Consider the following 23478-nt stretch of genomic DNA (forward strand, 5'->3'; position numbering starts at 1 on the left):
ACGTGAACCAGAGAGGCAGCAGAAGGGGTGGGGAAAAGCGGTTATGTTCTGAATGTATTTTGAAAGTAAAGGCAATAGAATTTGGTGATGCATGAGATGTGGGTGGTGAGAGAAAGTCAAGAATGAAGGATGATACCAAGTTTTTTTGTTTTGAGCAACTGGAAGGATGAAGCTGCCTTTTATTGATATGGGGGAAACTGCAGAAGAAGTGGTTTGGGGGAAATATTGACAGCTTGGGTTTGACTATGAATGTTATAAAGTGGTCAGTTGAGGATACTGACTTTCTGAGTAGGTGGACACAGTATACCATATAGGAATATGCTTTTCTAGGACAATTGCCTGCTCTTCTGTTTTGCCCAATCTGGTTGTCAAAATCATAATTGCAATAGTTCAAGGGGTTCCAGTCAGTCTAAAAATATTATAATACCTTGAGGGGTAACTTATATTAGGAATCTGTGGGAAACATCAATAAAAGGTAACAAGTGTTCTTTATGGCATACCAAGTGATGAGAACTACCTATAAACACGATTTTAACAGACCATAAATGATATCTAATGAGAGTTAAGTATAAACTCCCAATTCTTCCTAACTTCCTGTTTAGACAAAGAGAAAGAAATGAAACAAACAAATAGCCCTTGGATAGCTGGTGTCTTTTCTAGTTCAGTCTAATCCCTGTTTTTGCTTCATCCAAATTCTGAAGCTCCTCTTCTGATCAGCTGGAGCTGGTTTTTAAAACATTTGCTGGGACTAAAATTTGAGCTATTGAGCTAGGGCCACTGTTGACTCTCAGTCATTCACCATGGATTTTGCAGTATTTAAACATTGTCATTGACGATGGAAACCTTTAACTTAATTATATTTAGAATCAAACTTACCTGAGTTCTAGTACTAACTTGCTGGGTCACTTGCTTAAGCAACTAAACTGAGCTTCTGTAAGCCTCAAGTTTGCCATCTGAAAACAGGGGGAGCATAGTAATAAGCTAAATTTTCATTGAGTGGTTACTCTGGTCCAAGCATTATTTTAAATGTGGTACATTGCCCTAACCAGTTTGGCTCAGTGGTCAGAGCATTGGCCTGCGGACTGAAGGGTCCTGGGTTCAGTTTTGGTCCAGGTCACATTCCTGGGTTATAGGCTCAATCCCCAGTAGGAGGCATGAACTCCTGACTTAAATGGCAGTCGATCAATGATTCTCTATCATCATTGATGTATTTATCTCTCTCTCCCTCTCCGGAATCAATAAATATATAACTATATAATAAAAGCCTAAGCAACCATTATCACGGAATGACCAGAATGACTGGTTGCTATGATGCGTACTGACCACCAGGAGGCAGACGTTCACCACAGGAGCTGCCCCCTGGTGGTCAGTGCGCTCCCACAGGGGGAGCACCGCTCAGCCAGAAGCCAGGCTCATGGCTGGCGAGCTCAGCAGTGGTGGCGGGAGCCTCTCCTGCCTCCACAGCAGTGCTAAGGAGCAGCAAGCCAAGCTCTAAGGAGCAGTGAGCAGGTGGGCGGTAAGGAGTGAGGGGTCCCGGACTGTGAGAGGGCACAGGCTGGGCTGAGGGATCACCCCCCAGTGCATAAATTTTGTGCACCAGGCCTCTAGTATATATTTAAAAAGAGTAAACTATAACTGTTTTTAATAAATAAATAAGATGCATTAACTCATTAATGTTTACAAGAGCTCTATACTGCAGGTGCTGCTATTATCACCCCGATTTTAGTGATGAGGCATAAAGCAGTAAAGTGACTTGCTTAGGGTCACATATCTAGCATGCATAAAAAGCCAGAATTTGTAATCAGGCAATCTGACTCCGAAGTGAGGTTTAAAAGCCACGACACAATACTGTCTCATAAAGTCAGCATAAACATTAAATGAACAAATATTTACACGGTGCTTAGTCCAGCACCTAATTCTAAATTAAATGATAAATAAATAATAGCTATTCATCCCACCCAGTCTTCCTATCATTAAATGATAATCTGGTATTCAGATGACATCCTTCTGTGTCTCTTTCTGTCCTCTGTTTTCCCACCAGGTCTTCTACGACTTACTTGATAAGGGAAAAAAACAATGCAGTAGTGAAAAATATAATAGAGTTCACGTTGAAGAGCTATTGCTCTAGACATCATAAATATTAATGACCAGAATTTCAGCAAAGTGCAAAGGATTTGGGTAACGCAGAAAGAGACTACCAAGGAAATGGAAAGAAAAAAAACAACACGAAAGAGTGCTCAGGGAACCATAAGACTGAACAGAAAAATTGAGATATCTAAACAGTAGCCAGATGTGAATACCACAAAAATGCTCATTTTCACATTCCATTAAGGCAAAGAATAATTCAGGAATTCCTATAACAATTAGCAAGTTATGCAGTGTTTTATGGTTGTACATTGTTCTGTAATATTAACTTTATACTTTTGAGTGATCCAGAGAAACTAGACCCCTGGAATGTGCCTCATACATGGTACAGCCTTGGAAAATGTTTGTTGGCCTTTTCACTGATATTATTTTATAGTTTCAATAGTTTAGATATTGCTTTTCCTTTGTTTTTTCTTTTCCCTAAAGAAGTTTAGTGTGTATGAAAGAGATTTCCCCTTCATTTAAGTCAGGGGTGGGGAACGTCTGGCCCGCAGGCCCTATAAGGCCCTCAAAATCATTTGGTCTGGCCCAGCCAAGGTATTAGGGGTGAGTTAATTAAATGTTTGACCAAATATAGCAGGCTAATTTTTAAGTTGATAGTTTTGTATGGCCTGAGAATGATGTTATAAATATCCAAATGGTCCCTGGCACAAAAAAGGTTCCCCAGTCCTGATAAGTCATGGGAAAGCATCTAGTTCGATCTAGATTAAGCTGTGTTCTATGAGAGAAAATTTTAAGAGAAAAAAGTTGATGTAACTACTAGTCTTACCAAGAAGTAAATGGCAGCAGCTAAATATATATGCTCTAAAGCTAAAATGAATTCAAAGCTAAAAAAAAAAAATTCAACTTGAGCCTTAAATTTAGAACCTACAATTGGCAACACACACACACACACACACACACACACACACGCAGCAAAACAAAACAAAACCCTATTCTGACTGGAAGGTTACAGAGAAGAAACCCTAGGGAGGAAAACCTGAGAATGACCATTTGTTAAAGTTCTGTGAAGGTGAGGTGTCACTTCAACCCTGTGGTAGCTTACATCTTGGGTTGAGCTTGCGCTTCAAAAACTCAGCATAAATTTTCTCAAGTTTTTGTGCAGTTTTGCTGTAAATTTCTTAGGAACCAATAAGCAAAGATAAAGATCAGGGTTCTATAAAAAAAAGGTTATTTATCCTCACACCATCTCAATTTAACTAGAAAATAAAACAAAACTATGAAGCAATACAAAAGGGCAAGAAATGGACACTGGAACTTTCTCTGGTTCTTGGTTCGGGGTTCAGGTACAGACATCTCCACCGATGGTGCTCTAGCCCCGCTTTCCTCAGGCTGCCGCGTGGAGTCGCTCCTCCAAGAGATTTTTGGTAAAAGCAGTTCACGGAACATGTTTCATTCTGTGGTGGCTTTTTCATTTCTGACCCTTAACTCAAGGGAGAACAATCATTTAAAATAGACCTAACTAGGAAGCTGCAATACAAGTTTCAGCTAGTAAACCCTCATCCAGGATTAAGGACTTGTTTTTTGTTTTGTTTTGTTTTCTTTTCTTTTCCCGTCTATTTCTGGAACCTCCCATCCAAATCCTCTATATTTCATTATACTGGGCCTAGTTGCTTTGATTTACATTTTTTTAAAACTTAACATTGAAAGCAATCTTTTAATCCCTTTTTCCAACTTATTCTTAACACTATTAGGTAACACATTTCTCTGTATCATCTTAGGCAGGTAGACATAAACACATTCTATATATATTTTCATGTGTTTGACATAAAATAACTCTCTATCTTGTAATTTACATACACAACAAATATACAGCATTTCCCCTTCTGAACCAGGGGAGGAATCATTACAGTGTTGTGAGCGGAGAAGAGGGGCCATTGTTGAACAGTCTCCACTTTCCCATAAAGACCCTTAAAGCTTTGTCAAGCCTTCAGGCATTTCCCAGAAGTATTATTCCCCACTGATCCCAGAGTGGGGTGTGCTGGGAGTCTCGCCCTGTTTTTAGCAGAAGGAAATGTTTCTGTTTTAAATATGTTCATTCATAAGTATCAATATTCATTCTAAGTTTTTAAAAGGTCATTTTTTTTCTAAAACATCACTTACAACCAACCTTCTCATCTACCCCAAAATTACTTTTATTTTTAGGGTGGTTTTTTTTTTCCTCTCTCAATATTTGGGAATTTCAACAGAAGTACATAAAAATTCTAGCCAGATACAGAACCACGGAGGGTCATGGAACAGCGCGAAGCTAGCTGTGTTCTTTTCTCTAGGCCATTTGTTTACTTGTTCCGCTATTACTAGCAAAGAAAAGACAAGTCAATGTAATTTTATTTTATTTTTATATTAGAATGATGTCTTATTACACCTTAAAATGTAACTCAGAGGATGTAGTTAAAATGTAATTATGAACCAACCCTTTCCTTCAGGACATGATGACATTATTGGAAGTGGCTACAAAACTTTGTTGTGTGACCTCAAGGGGGAAATATCTCTCATTCTCAAAATAGTCTTTTTCTGAGGCAGTGCTTTGTCTTTCGGAACCAAGACTCTTCTTAGGATACAAAATATGACTACATTTGCCAGCTAGTTAGTCATTGTACTGGACACATACTGATGTTTTCCTACCAGATTGAAGCATATTCTAAGTTTTTAACTTCATGTTTATCTGCATTGTTATTTTATTTTAGCTCTTCTCTCATGATTTTCTTAATTCTCATGAACTAAGATTTTCTCTATGCTTGTCAGTTACTGTTCCAGTTATCTATTGCTATGTAATCAACTACCACAAAACTTAGTGGTTTACGACACCAATTTGCCTGGCTGGCATAGCTCAGTGGTTGAGAGCCGAACCATGAACCAGGAGGTCATGGTTAGATCCTGGTCAGGGCACATGCCCAGGTTGCAGGCTTGATCCCCAGTGGGGGACATGCATGAGGCAGCCAATCAATTATTCTCTCTCATCATTGATGTTTCTATCACTCCCTCCCTCTCTGAAATCCATACAAAATATTATATTTTAAAAACACATCAATTTATTGTTATTTCTCAAGGTTTTATGGGTTGACTTGGCTCAGCTGCAAGGTCCTCACTCAGAAGCTCTCATTTCAGACAGTCAGAGAGGGGCAGGTGTAAAAGTTATGTCAAGACTTGACCAGGCTGCACATCCAAGATGGCACCTTGGTGCTTCTTCATGTGCCATCTCTCTTCAGCAGAATAGGCTGGACTTCCTACATGATGGCTTAAGACCTAACATATTCGGTGGGTTAAAAACTCATTAACTGGATTTGTTGGGCTAAGAATAAAAGTTTTCATGCAAATTATATTTGTTATACTCTGTCCTTTCTCAGGAGGCCTCTTCCTTTCTGAGGCCCTTTGTCTATTCAGGCCTCAATGGGTTAAATGATGATTACCCGTAGTATTGAGGGCAATCAACTTTACTGCGGTCCACTATTCAAATGCTAATCTTATCCAGAAATACTCTCACAGACACATCCTGAAATAATGTTTAATTTGGGCACCCCTCGGCCCAGTCAGGTTGACTCAGAATTTATTATCACAATACTAGATTTGATGATAACCCATTCTACACAGAGTAAGTAATGGTTTATGTTGTGCAGTCTTTACATAACTATCCCACAGCTAGAATCAAGATCAAGCTTTCTCTCAGCTGACTAAATGGTGAGACTTACCTGATAATATCTTTCCATAAAAGTTCAAAAGATAATTAGTATAGTGAAGAAGATACCCTCAAATATTACTTATCAAAGATAATACTTTGATGCATTTAGGCCCAGGAACTATAGGGAGCATTTTATCAAGTATTTGCAAAAAGGAGATAACTCACTGATTACTGTATTAGACACCAGATATTTTACTAATTTTTAAAGAGTTTAAAACAAAGGACCAAGTTTCAAGTTGGAAGAAAAGAAGAGAAGATATTGAGTTCACTGATCCTTTGTTTATATCCTAAGTGATTAAACAGCTAAAATTTTAATCAGTTCTTCATAGTAATGACTTTAGTCAATCATCTAAATGAGGATTCAGCAAACTATAGTCTGTGGGCCAAATCTGACTCATCATTTGTTTTTGCAAATAAAGTTTTATTGGAACACAGCCAAGCCAATTTGTTTGCATACTATCTATGGCTGCTTTTGTTACAATGACAGATTTGAGTAGTTGTGACAGAAACCGTATGGCCTACAAAACCAAAAATATTTACTATCTTATCCTTTACAGAAAAAGTTTGCTGACTTTTGCTCTGCAGAGAAAGTTTGATTACCTCTGACTAAAATAGTGAAGTTTGAATTTGTATTGCAAAAAGAGATAAGACAAGTTGTGTACACATTGATGGAGTTCTTACTTTGTTGGACGCTGGGTGTTGTGAAATGCAAGGGGGAAACATCCTGAGAAAGAACAGAATATAATAGAATGTAATTTGCATGGGAACTTTCAGTCTTAGACCAACAAATCAAGTTAATGAGTTTTTAACCCACTAAGTATTTTCAAAATCTAAGGGCAGAAAATATTTACAAATATTTGCATTTGCTGAAACAAAACATCCAAGTGATTGCTTCATTGTTTCCTTTTAATTAATATTGATTCTTTTTCTAAGTGAGACTAATATTTCTTGATATTGGATTATCTTTTTCAAAAGAGTATTTATTTTTCTACTTTTCTCTCACTTTAATTATTTCTCATCATTCAGAATGATTCACTTTGCCTAGAGATGATTGTGTTTTATTTTGTTTTGTTTTATAAGTGAAATCCAAATGGAAAGAAAGTCAACTTTTGTTTTTTTGGTTCTGAAATAGGCCCTTGGAGCTATCAATAGATGCAATCATTTTGAAAGACAAAGCTTTAGCTTTTCAAGGTGAAAATTTTGTAGAGAATGAAACCTATGGTCTCTAAGTAAAGAGAAGAAAGGGTGGTAGGACATTCACAGGGTTAGCCATGAAAGAAGCAGGGTATAGAATTTATGTCACCTAATAAATTGAAAGGGTGGAAGGGGAGTTATTCATTGTTTCCCATAAATTAAATATGCACACACCCCAGGTTACTATCTGGGGAGGATATTGATTGAGGCATCATGTTGAAGGAAATAAGAGGGACTTGAAATGAGGGAACAGGGCCCAGGATGACCACAGGGAGAGGGACAGAGTCATCTCTGAGAAGCAGCTGCCCTATGGCCATGCTGACACCCACAGACATCCACCCCACCGTGAGGCCTGTGCTGAGAAGCCTCTCCGCACACTGTTGCCTGGCAAGGGCCTGCATGCCTGCCATGGCTCAACGCAGAGAAGTAATCCTCTTTATGCCTTAAGACCTTTTTGTTTCTTATGCCAACTCCCCTGTGTGGCCAGCCTCCTTTAGAATGGCCCAGGACACTCATAAGCCTCCCAAATCTTGGGATCTGGAAGAGGCATGTAGGGGAGGAGCTCTGCTGCACTTCCTGACAACCTGACCTGTTTCCAGATAGACACATGGGCAAGGACTGAGTGCGCTCCTTCCCAAGCCTTGGCAAAGTGCTTTGTGATTCCATCTGGGGCAAGAAAGGATAAGCAGCCTGGTGAAGAGATGGTATGAGCATAGCTCACTTCATTCTTAATCTTTCCTCCATTAAAAAGAGCCATTTGATTCACTCTCAGGGGAAGGATTATCTTGGAAGAATAAAAGTGTTCTCTTTTCTTTTCAAATATTTTGAATTCTCATCAAATTTCTTCCAAATAGGTCATCAATGGCGGAATACAGAAAATAGAGCTTTAGTAGGGAAAGTCAAAGAGAACTTGAAGCAAGAGACCAGCAAGCCTAGCTAGCTAGGATGACAGAAGGAAGCTAAGACTCTAATATGTGATCCTAAGTAGGATAAATATTTCAAGAGGGGGGCTTCCATACAGAAGATTTTGCAGGTATGATTGAAAGAACTACTGAAAGAGGCATTGGTGTGGCCAGGAATTGTGTTAAATAATAGCTCTCACCAGTCCACCCCTTTGTCTTCATCTAAGAACTTTATGTTGCTTCCATCTAGGCCCTTGGGTAGTTGGTTGTCTACAGACTCCAACATCTGACTGCCTACTCATGCTGGTGTCTGGGGAGAGGCCAGGAATCTTCCCTCTGCTGGCTGGCATTGCCTACTCTAAGAAATACTTTGCCACAGTTCTCTTAACAAACCCCACTAGTCTAAAGGAGACGCCTAGATGCTTGGAGCAATGTTGGAGAATAGTTATCATTCTGCACTCAGGGATGGAAGTGAGCTAGCTCAAATCCCCGAGGGAGGATAATGGTTACCCACATTACATGAGTTAAAAGCAAAGGAAGAAACCATGAGGGAAAGATGAACCAATTTTGCTATATAAAAATGAATAACTTTGGGGTATTAATAAATAAATAAACTTCACAGATAACTTCTTTGTGCCTGATAGAGTTTTGCAAGAATTGAATAAATTAGCAATAAAGGAAATTATTGTAATAATTGGGAAAATTTGAATATAGATTGTATATTAGAAAATATTACATCTTGCAAAAGAGAACAGTATTGTGATTATGTATATGAATCCCTTATTCTTACACCAAATTTTAAAGTATTTAAGGTGAAGAGTCATAATGTTATGATATCTAAAATCATTCTAGTCATTTGGAAAAGAAGTATATACACATATGTATATGAAGACAGACATGCAGAAATAGACAGAAAGAGATAACATAAATATTGCAAAGTGTTAACCCTTGGTAGATCTAGGTGAAAGGTGTAATGAAAGTGCTCATGTACCAGTCTTCCAACTTTTCTGAAAGCTTTGTATTTTTCAAAATAAAAAGTGAGAAGACAATGAATTGATGCATGTAATGCCTTACAACTGTTAGTTCTCAGATGGAAATCACTTTGAGGACAGGATTCTTTGTTTTCATATGCTCAATGTCTAAACATTGTCCTGCCCCATAGTCAATGCTCAAAGCAACTTATACATGACTAAATAATAAGATGAATAAATTTTTGTCTTCTTGCTTCTTACCACTATTTACTTTCCTTTACTACTCCCATTAGAAATTTGTTTTTAGGGTTAGATTAAAGCATAAATTGCAGTTAAGGGTTTGCATATCAGCTCTGTGTGTATATGTGTGGTGTGTGTGTGTGTGTGTTTTATATCCTACCCTAGTCCCTACCACACCTTAAAGCAAATTAAATAGGAGTAGGGTTGCCAGATATAACACAGAACATTCTATTAAATTTGGATTTCAGGCAACAATGAATCATTTAGTATAAGTATGGTCCAAATAGTTCACAAAGGCCAAATATTCCATGCAACATACTTATACTAAAAATTATTCATTGTTTACCTGTAATTCAATTTTTAAAAGGCATCATATTTTTTATTTGTTAAATATGGTAACCCTAATAAAAGCCATTTATTCCCCCTGGTGTATATGGCTGACCCTGCCCACAAGCATGTAAAAATCTTAGATAAGTTGATTTATCTATAAGAAAATGTTTATAGTTTTTCTGAATTTTCAATTATAGTGGAAATAAGCTTTTATCCTTTTAGCTGAATTGTCCCCCTACTTGTCTTACATTGTTTTCATTCCTAATCTCTCACTTTTCTTCATATAACACATTTGAAGGATTGCATTTTTATTTGTGATAAAACCCATAATAGAATATACATACAGGTCACATAAAAATACATGAGGATGATAATTAAACTATACAGTGTTGGATAGGTAGTATGATTAAAGAATTACACATTTATTGTATACAGTGTCACTAATGTCAATGAGTTTCTTCTTAGAAGCACTTCTTGCACAAAAAGTATGTTTTAGCAGTAATAGAGCGAACACGTTAAAAATACTACTTATAGAACAGCTAGAACTTCAAAACATTCAATTGAACTCGATCTCATGGATTTGTTTGCCACTTGACAAATGACCCTGATTTACAATGACCTCTCAGTAACATACCAGGGGAAAGCAGCATGAAGCCCATCACTTGCAGAAGCAATTACAGAAAATCACTTTGGAACAGTAGCACCGTTCCACATTATTATATGCTCATGTGTTACATTGCACCTTCCTGAGTTGAACATTGAAAACTGTAGCCATATGAAACACCAAAATGGATGAATTCATCCCAGCCTGGGCCTTCACTGGTGGTAGTAGTAATTTTGACCATCATAGCTATCATAGCCACGCCCTTTATAGTAGCTGTACTCATCCTCATAGGCTCGGTAATTGTCCCCTCGAGGTTCCGCATTCTCATTTTCATAGACTTCATATCCATTGTCATATTCATTGGTGCCTGTTTGTTCATACTCCCCCTCATATTCAGTGGTAGTCGTTCCCCCCTGTGGTGGGGGGGTGGTCCCATAGACCTCCTGTGGTGGAGTGGTGGGTTCAAACCCGCCATTGTCCTGCTCTCCAGCCACTGTGGTTCCTTCTGCAGTTTCTTCTTCCCCTTCTTCTTCTTCTTCTTCTCCATTGTCTCCACCGCTGCTTCCATTGCCATTTTCTACATCTGTGCTATTGGTGCTAGTGCCATTTATGCCTTGCCCATTTTCATCCACTTCTGCTTCGTTTTCTTCATTTTCATTTTCTTCCTCTTCCTCTTCCTCCTCTTCTTCTTCACTTTCCTCCTTTTTTGTAGCCTTCTTTCCTACATCTCCAGCCTGGAAGGGAAAATTTGAAAGAATCCAAATCTAGGCATGAAAAATTGTAAAAAAAAAAAAAAAAAAAAAAAAAAAGGCCATCACTTCATTCAACACAGATTGTACTGACAGCCTTGTTCTAGATGTAATTCTGAATTGAAGCCAATTTAACTTACAAAAGGATTGGTGGAGACTTCAAAAATTCAGAATTAGGACCTTTGTCTCTGGGTTTTGAAGGAGAAAAATGTACTTGATAAATGAGCTATCTCTGTGGGATATGCTTTCTATAGCTTTGCTACTCGCTTTCTGTCTTGAACCCTGTTCCCTGAAATGTAATGGCATCTCTCAAGACCTGTAATCCACTGCTAAGATGCTTGTCCTTAATCTTCTGTTATAATGTACAAGTCATTGTAATATCGTGGGAAGAGAACTTGTATGGAAAAAGATCTTTCCTTATTTGTAAACCAGAAAGTTGTATCTGCTCTTGCTTTCTCAGTGAGTTAAAAAGACAATACAGAATTCTTTGTACATAGAGTCAGGATAACCTTAGGCTTCAGTGGAGGAATGAGGTCATATTTAACATCGGGGTAAATTATTACCTTCTTGGGAAGTTGGATGGCAGCTAGGCCTACATTTCCCGTTCCAGGCGTGGTCTCCTCTCCATAGCCAGGTGTCGTAGCAGAAAGGGTGGAGTTCTCAGCCTCAGATTCTTCATCTTCATTAGACTCTTCATTGTTTGCTTCTTCATTTGAATTCTCCTGGTAGAAATGTCCAGAGCAAAAAAAGTTATTTTAGCCAGAAGATAACTTGAGATTTGTTAGAGTCATGGACCACTGTTGGGAAAAAAAGCTTTGTATCGCTCAGCTAGCTCATCACCCATGTTGATAATTCTGCTTCCTCTTATGCCATTTGCACTTCTAACTTTTTATAACTCAACTCAAAGTTACCACATACTATGTATCTCACTATGGTGTGTTTTAGATATTTTTACATTCTATTTAATAAATTCATAAATATTTGTATAAAAATTTCAGCATAACTTTCTATATGGTATCACAACATACAGGATTTAGGTTCTTAAAGTCTCACAATTAAAGTCTTTTTCATTAACTGAAGTAATATAATTTCAGTTGATTCAATTTAAGTTGATTAAAAATGTTTGATTTAAATAATTAAAATTTAAAAAATCTTATTAGCAACTACTACAACATGGTGGTAAAGTAATTCTTATACTTGCTGACAAATTAGATGAGAACTTTATACCTGTTTTTCTTTTGTTCTTTATAGCAGCACTGTAAGGTAGGATTATTACTCTTTTTAGAAAAATAAATTGAGCTCAGAAAAGCTAAAAACTTGCTTAAGTTCTCACAGTAAGTGATGAAACTATATCTTTTTAACTCAAAAAGCTGAGCCTTTGAAGTCTTTGATGATGGTTAGAATTTATCTGAGTTGTCCACATGACACCTAGCATATATTTTTCAAAAGAGGATTTTTTATATAAACCAACTCCTTTCAAACAAATTGATAGTATGTCTTATTTATTACCGAAAGAAGTGAATGCATGTCATTAGTTTTCAAGCTTATTAAAAGAAAAAGGATATACTTAATTCAAAATCTATCTGCCAATATGTAAGCCAGTTCTGTGCCATATGCAGAATTCAAAAGATGTCAGCAATTTGACATGCAATCAGTTTTTCTGTGCAATGAGGAAACTAGACACTCCAAGAAACCCTTAGTAATATATTATGCTCTGCATGAATATGTTTTTTAAAAATTACCTCTCCTCAAATGAATGCTTATTATAATCTCTTAACATTTTAGTCTTTTTCCTTTACTCCATATTGTTATGCAACTGTTTGTTACTTGAGTTAATTTCATAAAGTATTTCATAGCTAATATTAAAAATCAGGAATTCATTTCTATAGAATTTATTTACTTTAAGTCCTGGAAAATTGGATTTATTTTAATGTATTTTTAAAGATACTGTGATATTAAGATTACTTTAACTAAAAATATAGGGATCCTATATTTTAAGACTTGAGGAACACACAAATAAATCTCAGATTTAGTCTGCCTTATTATTAAAAAAGAATATGTTTGTTCAGCAGGTGTGGCTCAGTGGTTGAGCATTGACCCAGGAACCAAGAGATCTTAGTTCAATTCCCGGTCAGGGCACATTCTCAGGTTGTGGGCTCAGTCCCCAGAAGGGGCCATGTAGGAGGCAGCCCATCAATGATTCTCTCATCATTGATGTTTTTATCTCTCTCTCTCTGTCTCCCTTCCTCTCTCTAAAATCAATAAAAACATATTTAAATATAAAAATAAATATGTTTGCTTCAGAAAATTTATAAATTCCACTGTCTCAGTGAACTCTTGGGAATACTAGAGTCAACCCCCAAACAGTCTCCAAGCTAATTGTGTTAAATAGCCCACAAACACCATACTGTTTATTTATTTTTTCATGTTTACATTTTAGTCCAACAAATGAAATCTTTCAGGTGTGGAGGAGGGATGATCCTTAGAGTATGAAGATATACAAGTTGGGTCCTGTGCCCTCATTTCACAGGTGAAAAATCTGAGGTCCAATGGAATAAATGACTCATATGAGGTCAATAGACAGCAGTTAATTAGTGGCAGGGTCATGAACATAGGCCCAATCTCCAAATTGATAGACATTTACATTTTCTCCTACAACACCCTTTCTTTTCCTAGATATTTTATTTGAGGATGTCCTGCTACAATAAGTTAAAAAGGAAAATAGGCCAGTCTGTTTATTAGCAGTAACTTGTACTTTAAAAAGTATTATTAACCCACTAGAATGCCAAAATGACTGAAAGAAAAAGTGTTGGTGAGAACCCTCCTACTGACAGTGGGAGTTCACGTTGGTACACCTGCCTTGGAAAGCTGTTTAGTTGAATCTACTCAGGCTAAACATGCATAGCCTTTTGATTTAGGAATTTCACTTCCAGGTAAATTGGCCACCAGAAATGAATGCATATGTTCTCCAGAGAGAATGCTAGAATGTTCATAGAAACTACCCAAATGCCCATAAACAGAAGAATAATACATTGTGGTACATTAACATAATGAAATACTAACAATGAGAATGAATAATTTACAACTATAGAACAATCTGAATCAGTCTTTGAAATTGAAAGTAGAACAGACCACACATGAAAGAGTATATGCTGTGTGATTCCATATATGCATACAATACACAGAAAGGTAAAAAAATCTGTTAGGAGTCAAAATAGCAGTTGCCTTGGTGGGGGTTGGTTAATGAATGGAATGGAGCCCAAAGCATGTGCTGCTTTTTGATATGAGTGCCAGTTACACTTGTATGTTCAGTTTCTGAAATTTCAGCAATCTGCATACTCATGATCATTGTGTTGAGTGTATTGTATTTTAACAGAAGTTTTGTAGTTATTGATACTGGATAGTTTGGAAGTGGAAAAAATATATGTTTACCAAATAGAAAATATGCCTACACACCTACTCATGTGAATACAATTCTTGGAGACTGTGTTTAGTCTGAATTGCCAATGAACTTGTAGGGAAGAAATGGGGGCAAAGTGCTTGTAGAATCTCTTTAGAATGGAAGACTCCAAGTTTTTTTCATCCACTTTTCAATTATCACTTTTAGTAAATGATCTTTGGAGCATTTATTCCTCTGAAGGTTCAAAACCAAACCACCAAAAATTACTGGGCACCATATATGTATAAGAAACGGTGCTACTCAGGACAAGGAGATACAGAAAAGAATACTGCACTATTTCTCCCTAAAGAGGAATGAAACCTATGGTCTCTAAGTTCCCTGGGTCATGGGGAGTTTAAAGATAATTTCTTGGAGGATCATATATGTTCAGTGGTTATTGGCAAAATTTTGAGTGTGTGTGATTGCATCTGAGTCGTAAAGGTGTCCTATTCTTCCTCCATCCCCAACCACCATTACAACAAGTAAAGAGCCTTGGGAAATCTAGCTGGCAAAGCAATTTTACAATCACTGTACAGTGAACAGCTGTAGTTAAGTGGATTATCCTAGCTTAGTTCTTATGTACAATTACTATGTTCGATACAGGCAGAAATTTGTGGGATTTAGTAGGTGGCATTTTTCCTGGTACTGGCTTGATATTCTTGTTAAGGCCTTCCTTTAAGCTAGTAGGGTAAATTATTGTACTGGAAATGTTAATTTTACAGTTTAAAAAATTAAACTAATTATTTGTCATTTTTAAAGTCCCTGCACTGTTTTGTTTTCAAGATTAACAGACATTTATTCATGATCCATTTTTTACTGTCATTGTCCATTCATAAATAGCACCTATGAATACCTAAACTTAGAAGGTTCCCAAACCAGTGGATTGCTATAATTGACAACCCAGAAAAATGTACCTAATTAGTACATATCCTTGGGTAAGAGTGTCAATTATAAACATGTTAGCACAATTTCCAAGATATATAGATAAATTTTAGCCATGACTACACTGAATTTTAGTACGATATTGGAAGACATTTTTACATCTTGAGTATTTGCATTTCTGTAAAAACATGAATTTTGTCATTAATCAAAAAAGACATGAAATTCCTATTAAAAAGAACAATGCTACTTTGGTGGGTCAAGAAAGGCTGATGAATCACAATAACACTGTAGTATAGCGGATATAAGATTAGTTTTCAAATACTACTCACTTAGTAAATTAAGTTTAGTCATTAAAATAAGCATTTCACTGAGTTTAGAACTATTATACACTTGTATTTTACTATCATGTTCTATCCACTTAAATATAAATAACACTTTCTTTCCTTTTTATCAGAATTCAGACTTCTTCCACTTAAAATGGGGGCACTTTCGGTTTTGTGTACAGGTCACTTTAACCCCAACGGCAATAGTTTTAAACAGGTCATTTTAGTTTATTCTAACTTAAGTGACATTTTACTTGTCCAAAATAGAAGACTGTGGGCAGTTGGTAAGCTGGCAATGCTGTTTGCTGAGTCCCTACTACAGTACACTAGTTTCCTATTTGTTTTTGTGCTGCCTGGTTTGTTAGAAAAAAACTGCAGAAATTTCTTACCTCTTCCCCTTCCTCCTCTTCTGAGCTATCACCGTCTCCATTTTCTTCAGATGAGTCACTGTTCTAAAAAAAATGTACACATGAATTCATACACATGTGATTATATATGTAGATTTACATTTATTTGTTTAGAACAGTTCTCGTGCAAATGTGAAAAAGATAGGAGGAGATTGGGCACAAATAAAATGAGGTTAGAGAGGAAAAGGTATTTCACAGTGATCAAGATATGTATGAGATATTCCATTTTTACCCTCAAAGCACAGACAATCTGTTAAAAACACTTTGTACGTAAAAACTAGAGCAATGAATCACAAAATTTCTTAGCTCTAAGAGACCAAGAGGATTATCTGGTCCAATTTCTTTTTTTTTACAAAGAAGGAATCTGAAGCGCAAAATGGTCGTGACATCAACCAGTTCAAGTCAAATCTTGAGCTAGGTGTAGATCACATTATTTTCTTATCTTTATAAATAAAATAAATTATGAATAAAATGATGATTAGGTTTATTATACTAGTAAAATGATTCTCTTAAGTAATTCATTTTCCTGGTGAGTTTAAATTAGAATTTGACTTGAAATTAAATTTGCATATAATTTTTATTATCTTTCTATCTAAAACTAATACATAAAATTGTAATATATACTAGTATACAGGGATGGGCAAAAGTAGGTTTATAGTTGTAATACAAAAAATAACATAATAATGAATAAATAATAATATAAAAATAATCTCTCTTGCATACTCACAGCTGTAACCCTACTTTGGCCACCCTGTACATAGAAAGTTATGTAAGAGAAAAAATTAATTCATTTATGAGATTTTAGAGTACCATCCCTCTATAGAGCTCAATATTGAATGAGAAAAAATTTAACCAAGGAATCTGGTATACAAATATAATTATAAATTAATGAGCTTTGCTACTTTTTACAGGAAAATGCAAATCTAAACTTTTGCTTTCAGAGCCTTTAAGACAGTTGAGATTCTTCATCTTTCTCACAGTTTTAATCTAATTGAAGTTTCCTTCTTTCTGTGCCACAACTTTTAATGGCAGCAGGTATACAAATGGATACCCAACTTATGATTCTGTCATTTTCTACTTTGCAAATGTTAATTTTGATTCTGACTCAGTTAAATTCCATGAGCCTTAGACAATATAGCTGCAGAAGAACCTCCAGGTTAGAAATCAGATTTTAGGAAACAGTCTGGATCCAATCCTACTCAGGGCCATCCTGCTGGGCTTATTCCTCAGGTGGCCACACCTTCCACCCAAGGAAAGGGAATGCTTGTCCCCTTTAGCCAAGAATAACCTTGGGTGGAAAAGAGAATAATTAGACCTGCTCTTCCACTGCCATGACCTTAATGGTTGTTCTTTTCCCAGCCCAGAGAGTAAATAAAGAAAGATATTATATTTGAACTACTTTTATTTGTTAGTTAAATTATATAGAGAGGACAGCATATTTTGCTTCAGTGGGAGTGTTTCATTATTTTTCAAACTTTCTCATGTCTAGCTTTCTTCCTACCCCAACCACATCCTCTTCAATTAATATCTACAGTGAGAACAATTGTAAAACTGAATGTAATGCCTTGAAGCCTGGGCTTTTCCTTCATTTCCTATCTTTCATTTATTCCTATTATAATTTGTCACTAAATCCTATGGATTTTCCAAAAGTGTATATATATATTAACCATTACTCCTTCTAACTTCTATCACTCCATCTATTCAATTCCAAAGTGTACATTTTAGGCATTGTACTGAGAATGAGTGTCATAACAAGAGATGAGGTTGGAAATATGGACAGTTTCTCTGTATTGAGCACTGTGATAGCTGAGATGAGTTCAATATCCTATATAATAAAAGCCTAATATGCTGTGTCCAGTTGTCCAGTCATTCATTCAACCAATCAAAACATAATATGCTAATGATATGCTAAGGCTGCTCAACCACTCACTATAATGTGCACTGACCACCAGGGGGCAGACAGTCTACCAGTTGACCAGTCACTATGACATGCACTGACCACCAAGGAGCAGATGCTCTAACTGGTAGGTTAGCTTGCTGCTGGGGTCCGGCCAATCAGACTGAGTGAGACCAGCAGGACACGCCCTGGAGCCCTCCCACAGTCCCCCAGCTGGCCAACCCCACATGTCCCTCCCCAGCCCAGATCATACTCCCGTGGGGTCCCTCGGCCTGGGCTGTGACCTCTTGCAATCCGGGACCCCTCAGGGGATGTCGGAGAGCCAATTTTGGCCTGATCTTGCTCAACGCAGGAGCTGCCCTCTGGTGGTCAGTGTGCTCCCACAGGGGGAGTGCTGCTCAGCCAGAAGCAGGGCTCATGGCTGGCAACTGCAGCAGCAGTGGCAGGAGCATCTCCCGCCTCTGTGGAAGAGCTAAGGATGTCTAACTGTGGGGAGTAGGCCTAAGCTGTCAGTCGGACATCCCCTGAGGGCTCCTGGACTGTGAGAAGGCGCAGGCCGAGCTGAGGGAACCCCTGCCCCGAGTGCACAAATTTCATGCACTGAGCCCCTAGTGAGAAATATAAGATAATGTTCCTGCCCTCAAAGAGTTCACGTACTAACCAATTATCAATTGAATCATAAAAATCATAAAAAAGCAATTTCTTCAATTAAAAATGCTTAAGATGTGACCTTATTTATACTTTCATGTCTATAGCACACCAATAGATAAGTTATGGTAAACTGTTAATAGCTTTGCAATCACTATAGCATATTTCATACAAGTTGGTATTTTAGAAATAATTATATATAAATAGATTTGTTTAAATAAAACACAAATTTCAAAGTCAATACAGCTGAATCCATTTTGGAGTGACAATCTAGGCAGTAAATAATAGACTTAAGAGAATAAATAATAAAGAGCAATGAAAAATATACAAGTAGACACAAGAAAAAAGTCTTGAAAGTCAAACTGCAAAATAGAAGAGTATATCATAAATACTACGTAAGAGTGTTAAATGGGGAGACATATTTTATTGGATTCTTTTTAAAAAAAACAACTATCTTACTTTCATATTCTTAATTAGTTGAGATGGACCAATTTGCAGATAACTTGTGGAAATTTTGTATATTAAAGATATACTTAGAGTCTGTCTATGGAAAAAAAAACTTTTCCTAATATCATTTCAGTATAGATATTTTAATTGGACCACCTATATAAATTTCTAGGTGTGAATATCTTTTTAAGTACCTGATATTTTAGAAAGTTGAGAAGCTACTCAGAAAGTGGAATTTATTATCATTTCTGTTTTATTTAAGAAAGAAAATGAAGTAAACTTTCAAATGAACAATGTTTATTTATGGGCTTGAGGTGAACCAAAGAATGGAAGACAATTCTGAAAACCCACAGCTCTTGTATCATTTGTGTTCATATTTCTTTGGCCACACATATTCCCCATAATTATTATGGTGCTAGAAATACTTTAAAGTGATCATTTCCTATCATTGTATGAGTTAGAGATGGGTTGGCCCAACATATGGGAGACTGCTGTGCCAAGCCACTGTGCTGAGGCATTCTTTTCAGTATCTTGACTGTTTTTAGTGTCTCAGGAATCCTGAGTCAAATGGTGCATAATTGGTACCCTCAACCCAAACTGTATAGGAATAAAAATAGTGCAATTCTGGTTTGTTGTGTATTTAAAAATCAACACCACACCCTCCAGTTTCAAAGGCCCTCTTCACAGGTAACCCAATAAAAATGGAAACTTTTATTTTTAGTTTGGCTATTTTTCTTTTTGTTTTCAAGAATGTTTTGTTTTTCTCATAAGCATGTTGGTTTACTTCATGAATTTCTCTCTTTCCTCTGCAGTTCTTGAGTCGTTTTATAATTATGCTCCAATGTGACCTACACAGGTCAAAGGTTCAAAAAATCCTCAGCAATCAACATTGATTATCAAAAATTTCTTTTTAAATGGTCTCTACTATTTATAGTCATTTTTTTCTACCAATTAAAGGTTTCTAAAATTATTGGATGTAAAACAACTGTATAACGGTATTGAATCAACTATAACATGATGATTAATGGCCTTGTCATTGACTTAATTATCAACAACTGATGAAATCGTCCACTTTTGTCAGTGAGTTAGCCAAAATACCTGAATTCAATATGTCAAGGTATTTGCTTTTATTATATTTTAGACTGGACCCAAATGATTGTACTCTGTTTGGTATATCTTTGCTTTAAAAGAGAACTAAGGATAAATTTTATTTTATTATGTTAAAAACAAACTTTTTGTATTAAGTGATCTTTCTGGCTGAGTTTCAGTGGGAGTTTAATTCAGTGTTTCATAGTTAAATTTGACACAAGACACTGGGGGGTAGGGGAGGCCAGGGAAAGGTCAAGGGGGAAAATAAAAAGGAGATATATGTACTACTCCTTGTAATATTTTAAGCAATAAAACAAAATTTAAAAAAATTTGATTCTCTTTCAATTGAAATGGGTAAAAAGAAAAATTAGTTTTTATACTTACCTGAACTGGAAATCGTTTTAGAGGAGGATAAAAGTAGGCGTGCTTATAAAGATAATACCGTGGTCTGTACTTAAAAACCTGCATAAACAAAATAAATATATATTCATGTTTAATGTGCAAATACATCCAGAGTAAGTGTCAGGCCAAGGAAGTATGCTAAAATTAATTACCCCGTTTTCTTCAGAATCCTCTAATTTGGCTCTTCGGTGAAAATTTTTCATCTGTTAAAAAATATTTAATTATTACATATCCTCTCTTTGACATAAAAAAGATAAAAATGGAAATAAGTATAGGTTTTTAGTAAAGAACTTACTGAGAAAGCACAGGCCATTCCCAAAATGCTGAGCAAAATTAAAGCAGTCTTCATTTTGGTGATTGCTTCTGGAATTAATGAAGTGGTAAAGTTGATAAATATTAAAAATAAAAGTGCAATTTTTTTTGTTCATACTAGATGATGAAATATTTAATTTGTTTTTATTTCTCCCCAATTATACTTTTGAGTAATTATGACCAAATTTCTGCTTTTGTTTAAAATTTGTTCCTTTTATTTAAGGGATAGAAGACTGACTGTACCCACCTGTTTAAATAATCTTGAGTCCCATATTTGGTCTTAACCTATCTGCTATGATGTGTCCTTAGAAGATCATTTCATCACTTCGAAGGGTATGAATGCTTAGCATACATCACACTGGGGTTGGGAGGCCTCCTAATATCACTGACATAGGATTATTAGCTAAGTGAATTGAATTGTTAGTGTGGTTATGGGATCTGTTTCTTTTCTTTATAATTAAAAACAAAGCAAAAATTGAATACATTGAAATGATTGTTCTCATGCCAATGATTCTACAGGCGATTCCAACTTCTATGTAGCTTTTGAACTAAAATGTCATTTGTAAAATTGAGACGAGGCACCATTTTCCTATGAATATTTTAGAATACTCGGTATCTTTGTGTGTGTGTGGAGTGATCCATAATATGTGAAATACTATTCTCATAGCATGTTGCACCAACAGCCATGTCTCAGGATGTTGCTGTGGGAAGAGTTCATCAGAGTGTCACCTTAAAATACCAGGGGCAAATTTCCTTAAATTAGGTTTTTCTCCAGCTCCATTTAAGCTTTCCGTCACTAGTAGGGGAGTCTGTCATGGGGTAGGTCAGGGGTTTTCTGGGGTCAGGGAAGAACTGAAGATGCCACTGTCAGAGTGGGAGTAGTTCCTGAACAGTCTTGGGGTTTATAGCCATGCAAAGATTTCAGTTCCACATGGAATCCTCATAAGTAAAGGGGAGAGAATTAGTGAAATCCTACCTTAATTGAATTGTATTTGATAAAATCCAGTTTAATAGAGGCTGCATAACTAGCTGACAGCTTACTAACACCCACCCACCTGCACTGACATACACATTTAACCGTGAGTGCTTTCTCAGTCAGAGTGACAGCTTTGCTACCTTCTAGAAGCAATATGTAATGGTGATGGCAATTTCCCCATAAGCACACTTGGAAAAGTTACATTTAAAATGTGTAAAACCCATGTATATACTGTACCATGGAGGTTGATTTGCATTTTGACACCATTCACAAGATTTATTGCATCCGTTCTGGGTATCTCACGCTAAAAGTAAACATTACATCAGGGAAGGTTTGAGGCCTGAAGAAGCTTGTTGGGTCCTAAGCCACATTCTATTTGTGGCAGAGTGGGCCTTTGATTTTGATGCTGACACATTTCCTCACAGTCTTCCTACTTTAGGAAAAGTTCTTGGTGGTCACACTGGATAAAGAGATCTTGCCCCTGAAGGGGGTTCATCTGTTTAAGAAGCTTTCATTGTCCTTGGGGTGCTCTGAATAATACTTTGAACTTTGCCAGCTATAATCCAGCCCCTCTACCTCCACCCCCACCCCCCAAAAAAATAAAAACAGAAAGATTGTTGTTCTGTAGCTTTATGAAAAAGAGTTGGGATACTAATAATATCTTAAAGAGATAAAAAGTTAAATACATAGGACTTAAATATGTTAAATACGTAGAAAGAGTTTTTATTACATAAATTTCTTAGAACAAACCATAAAGATAACTAGATGAAAACATAGCAGGGGCAATATGAAAAGAACGGAGATATTCAGGTAGGCAACAACTGGCTGCCTACATAAATCTCATTTTATTTACTTTGCGATTCAGCAAAAGCAAAGACCTTTATATTGACCATAATAACCCAGACAACAATTTAAATATTCTTAAAGGATAGTTTTGTGACTCTGATTACAAGTTTTTGTTGGGAAAAGTATGATAAACCACCAATATCATCTATTTCTCTAGTACTAAATATTTTTCCATGCTGATTTCAGAGCTATAGGGTAGTAACACTTTGAAACTGAATGTATAATGTATTGAAAAGATTTTATATAATGGAAATGCTAATTAGGCATAACTTATGGGGTGATCTGCATACAACGAGGCAGATTTGCAAATGCAAAATAGAATTCACTCAGGTTGTCTTGACTGTCTCAGAATGAGGAAATAAACAGTTATCCATGAGATGCAGAGATAGAAAGCAGGAAGCATACTTGTCTAGTTAATAAGCTCAGTCTTTTGTGGGGGAAAAAATCTAAAGTCTGAGGTACTAACTTAATGGTAAACAAGTATAAAATTACATAGTCATTCTATACAGTTCAATAATATCAACATTTAAATAAAAAAATTTAAAGCCAAGTCCAGAAATGTAAAACATGGAGTGTTTGATTTTTAAGATAACAAAACTGTCATATTAAATCTTACCCGTTTGCAGTCCTGGGATGAAGAGGCAGGCTCACAGGAGTGAGTGACACAGATTGAGTATTTCCTCTGTCCTCTCGCTCACTCATTCACTTGCCCTTGCTGGCTATAAACTCTCCTTTGCCTTCCAACAGCCAATCACTGTCACGGTCAAGGTGATGTCAGAATGTGGATTCTCACCAGAAAACCCCCAAACATCAACACTTTTTCAAGACACAGGCTCAGTTGAATAAACATGAAACATAGTTCTAGTGCCAAGAAGTTTGCATTGTGGAATTTAATTGAAGGGTTAGATGAAGATGAATAGTTTGCTTTCTGAATATATATAATATACTGGATTTGAATTAAAATAGCAAAACATTTAACCATTTAAAAATGTCATA

General features: G+C 36.3%; 1 protein-coding gene across 1 annotated transcript; it reads right to left on the minus strand.

Annotated features, from left to right (window-relative positions):
• Window positions 1-9902: 9902 nt before the first annotated feature.
• On the minus strand, window positions 9903-23182 carry IBSP (integrin binding sialoprotein). The gene is made up of 7 exons (XM_070409154.1): window positions 23099-23182; window positions 20644-20711; window positions 20501-20551; window positions 20331-20408; window positions 15848-15910; window positions 11378-11536; window positions 9903-10799 (listed from the first exon to the last, which is right to left on the minus strand). Exons 2-7 carry the CDS (start codon window positions 20695-20697, stop codon window positions 10278-10280), a joined length of 927 nt encoding a protein of 308 aa, XP_070265255.1. The 5' UTR covers window positions 20698-20711; window positions 23099-23182; the 3' UTR covers window positions 9903-10277.
• Window positions 23183-23478: the final 296 nt, after the last annotated feature.

Source organism: Myotis yumanensis, unplaced genomic scaffold (genome assembly GCF_028538775.1).
Source record: "Myotis yumanensis isolate MYYU_CA2020_CCGP unplaced genomic scaffold, mMyoYum1.0.hap1 SCAF_1, whole genome shotgun sequence".
NCBI classification, from domain to species: domain Eukaryota; kingdom Metazoa; phylum Chordata; class Mammalia; order Chiroptera; family Vespertilionidae; genus Myotis; species Myotis yumanensis.